The sequence below is a fragment of the Amblyomma maculatum genome, chromosome 1, assembly GCF_055883805.1.
Source record: "Amblyomma maculatum isolate TAMU_Amacu chromosome 1, ASM5588380v1, whole genome shotgun sequence".
NCBI classification, from domain to species: Eukaryota; Metazoa; Arthropoda; class Arachnida; order Ixodida; family Ixodidae; genus Amblyomma; species Amblyomma maculatum.
Window position 1 is genome coordinate 314,848,101 of NC_139344.1, and position 3,789 is coordinate 314,851,889.

General features: G+C 44.8%; 1 protein-coding gene across 1 annotated transcript; it reads left to right on the forward strand.

The window, feature by feature from the left end:
• Window positions 1–253: 253 nt before the first annotated feature.
• Window positions 254–1,611, forward strand: LOC146207163 (tetraspanin-33-like). The gene has a single exon (XM_084587087.1). The coding sequence runs from the start codon at window positions 337–339 to the stop codon at window positions 1,177–1,179; it is 843 nt and encodes a 280-aa protein (XP_084443213.1). The 5' UTR covers window positions 254–336; the 3' UTR covers window positions 1,180–1,611.
• The last annotated feature ends 2,178 nt before the right edge of the window (window positions 1,612–3,789 follow it).

Below are 3,789 nucleotides of genomic sequence, written 5' to 3' on the forward strand. Positions count from 1 at the left end.
AGTTGCTATATCCTCGCTCCGTTTTGAACTTTATGAGGACATTCGAAGCGTCAAAACATAAAAAGACACGTGTGGGATACGACAGCATCAGCAGGAAACTGGAAGACTCAACCGGCGTTGATTATTTGTAACAATTCTGCTTATATTTGTGCCTACCGTTCACCGTGACATAACAGAATTATTGTTTGTTTCTTTAGCAATGACGATAACAAGGAAGATAAGCGTAGATAAATCACATGACTGAGATGGGAGCAAAAGAAACGGGCGTACTAATCTCGAGAAGAATTCGAAGGGGTAACGAAAGGCGCTGAAGCAAAGTGAGGCGGCTGGATCACTATGAACGTTCACGTATTCCTGAAGGGCATATTGTTCCTTATGAACTTTGTCTACTGGTTCTTTGGATGCACGACGTTGCTCATGGGTGTCTACCTCTTCACAGTCAAAGTGCGAATACTGCGTCGCTACGTCGACCTGACTTTCGACCCCGCCGTGTTCTTCATCGTAGTCGGCTGCCTTGTCTTCGTCATAGCCGGACTCGGCTGCGTTGGGGCGCTTCGCGAGAACACGCGCCTTCTCTGCCTGTACGGCTTCTGCCTGTCGGGCGTCGTGGTCAGCGCAGTCCTAGTAGCCATGCTTGGCTTCTTCTGGTCCACGTTGAATCCGCCCAGAAACTCGCGCCTCGAGACCCTTCTGCGGCGCGCCGTCGTCATCTACAGGGATGACCCAGACATGGAGAACCTCGTCAACACACTCCAGTCTTCTCTAAAGTGCTGCGGAATCTCGTCCCAGGGCTACCTCGACTGGCAGCACAACGCTTACTTTAACTGTACATTGTGGAACCCCAGCCGTGAGCGGTGCGGCGTACCTTACTCCTGCTGTCGAAATCCGGGACGTTTGCCCAACGTCATGTGCGGCTACGGTATGACGGACACGTCCAAGAGGCCCGTCGGTTCTGTGGAAGGAGTGATATACACGCAAGGTTGCTTACGGGCGGTGGCAAACATGGCGCGAGAAAACTCTGTGCTGGTCAGCGTGCTGTCCGCGGTGACCGTGGGTTCACTAGCTGTGGGCATTGCTGGTGCGTGGCTTTTGACACAGTCTATCGCGGCAGCGAGGCGAGCCGCACTGCAAGAGGGCACAGCCATGCTCCAACTGCCCCGCCGGGAGTCGGCAGTGTGAAGGGAGGAATGCTTACTGAAAAGAACAAGACTGTTCTCGCATTTTGCGTCCTTTTGGTTCGCATTTGTTTTTAATCGTGAGCCTAATTATTTAAGATTTTTACACAATTTTAAGGTTACTGCCTTACATATTGCGTCTTAACAGTTTCATTTTTTTTAAAGTGAATGTTATTAACTTAAGTATAAAAAAAGAATTGTGTGCTTTTATTAGACGTCGGGAAATAGGAGGGCTGGCAACATATTTGCGCTCAAACAGCGGGATGTGTTAATCGTTGTACTTCATTTTTTTTTGAGGATTTAAACGTCCTTGTTTTCTGGCTTCCACTGCAGTCTTTCGTCATTTCAGAACTTGATAACTGTTGTTTGCCATTTATTCTTTATCTGCCCGCCAATACTCACTCTTTGACATCAAAATAAATAGTAGAGAAATAAGAACGTGAAAGTTCGCTGTGTTCTCGGCACGTTTTTGCTTGTGAACATATCATATGCATGTCAAAAACACTGCATGCCATTTTTTTTTTTACCTGAAACGTCACTCATTGCTACGAACATGCTGCCGTGAGAAACTTCCTTGATATTAACTGTTCAACGAGGCCTTTCAACGTTTTGACGCATCATATAAAAACATCGTCTAAAAGTGCTTCCGCTCTACACGGTGAAAAGGAAATGGTCCAAATCGCTGAACGATCGCAGAAAAGGTAGGGATGCTGCGGTTTCGACAACTGCGTTATTTCTATCGGTATCTGAAAACCAGACGCGCTTCCTGATCTATCGGGAGAAGAAAATATTGAAAACATTGCCCGCCGAAAAACAGCTTTTAGGTTAAACGTCGATGCAGGGTAAAATTTAGCCAATGTTTTTATTTCCTCTGGCGATGCAATAGCGGTTAGCGAAAGGCACGCTTGTTAGCTGTGGCCATCCATGCCGTACTCTGTTATTCCCTTTTTTTCCACAGTTAGTCATCTGGCGAAAAAAAGGTGGCAGCTATAACAGTGGCATGTCTGAAACAATTTTTTTAAAGCAAACAGCAAGTAGCCTACGTGTATGGCATTTTATTTGAAACCGAATAAAGTTAGGAAATGTAGAAAATGACAAAGACCGTATACGTTCAACCGTCTCGTCATGGCCCCTTAGGCACGGAACATCCACTGGCTAACCAACGCGGAATGTGACAATTTCGCTTCTTAAAGCAGTTTTTCTTGAGTGTTTACTTGTTATGCTAGTCTTGGAAAAAGCAAATGCGGTAAGGAGTACAAAATAGAGCGAAGAGGCTAACATATATATATATATATATATATATATATATATATATATATATATATATAGTTTCGAGAAAAGGAAAGAATAGCCATTTCTGGAAAGACTGTCACGCATACTGGTACGTTGCGCCAAATTTAGGCTGTAAGGGAAATGTGGCGAATCAGAGAGCTTCCGTCATAGGTCACTGACGTTTTGCAGCTGACGCAATACTTTTTGCCGCTGTGGTCGGCAACACTCGCCCCTGACTTTGTATGCTAGTACGTTTGCAGCTTGTGACGAGGAACATTTGGAGGGAATGAAAAAAATCAAACCAAGATCGTACATCACCTCTAAGCGACTCTTGGGGTTTTGTGAGGGGTGCTTAGAGGGGCCCCGGATCGATACCTGCCAATCGAGATTCTTTAATATGCGCGAATGTTGAGCTGCACACCGATGTTTCTGTATTTCGCATCTATCGAAATGCGGCAGCCAGGATTCCATCCCGTGACCTTGAGACAAGCACATGAATGCTAAACCGCTTGGCCACCACGCTGCATTAAAAAAGATAGAAAGATCGATTACGGTATTTGTGTGGATTCAGACAGCGAAGCTGAGCTTCGAGCGGACGTTACGTAATTGACAGAAAAATTATTCCGTGTTTTCGATAAGCCAGTCGTTCCTTTTGCCGCTACTACTACCCCCACTTATATTGTAACTGTGCTGATGGTCATTTGCTGAAGCTGTTATTGTATTTAAAAGAATGAGTGTATCAGCGCTATTCCATGCGAACATATCGAATGATGGCTTATTTTCAACACGTAAATTGTACACCAACTCCTGTCATAATAAAACTGCTCTGGATATCTGTTACTGCCTTTCGTAACAAAGGCGAAGCCTCTAAGGCGGCCTGTAATTGTTCGACTTGTAGATGACCCATTGAAAAGAGTAATGCAGCGACCAAGGGGCCACATGAGTGTAGAATTGATGATCAACTAAACAAATTGAGAGGCAAAATTTCTCTACTGCTTCCAATTGTGGCAAAGGTTGACGCTCTATCTCGACTAATGAAAAAAAAAATCCTCGAGATTGAAAGATCAATCCAACATCTATCAGACCAGTACGACACTGTGCTCTCTGAGCTAAAGAAAAACAGTTCTGACATTTCTGACGGTGTTGAATACGCCACTTCGCCCGCCCTCAAGCAGATGAAAAATGCCGATGATTGAAAGGAAGCAATACAGCCATCGTCAAAACTTCCAGATACAAAGATTAAACCCAGAGCCACAAGAAAATATAAAAGAGGGAATGGGCCACAATTAGAGTTTCCTGATCATATCCTTTCCGACATTGGCGATCTTTATTTTAAGCCCGG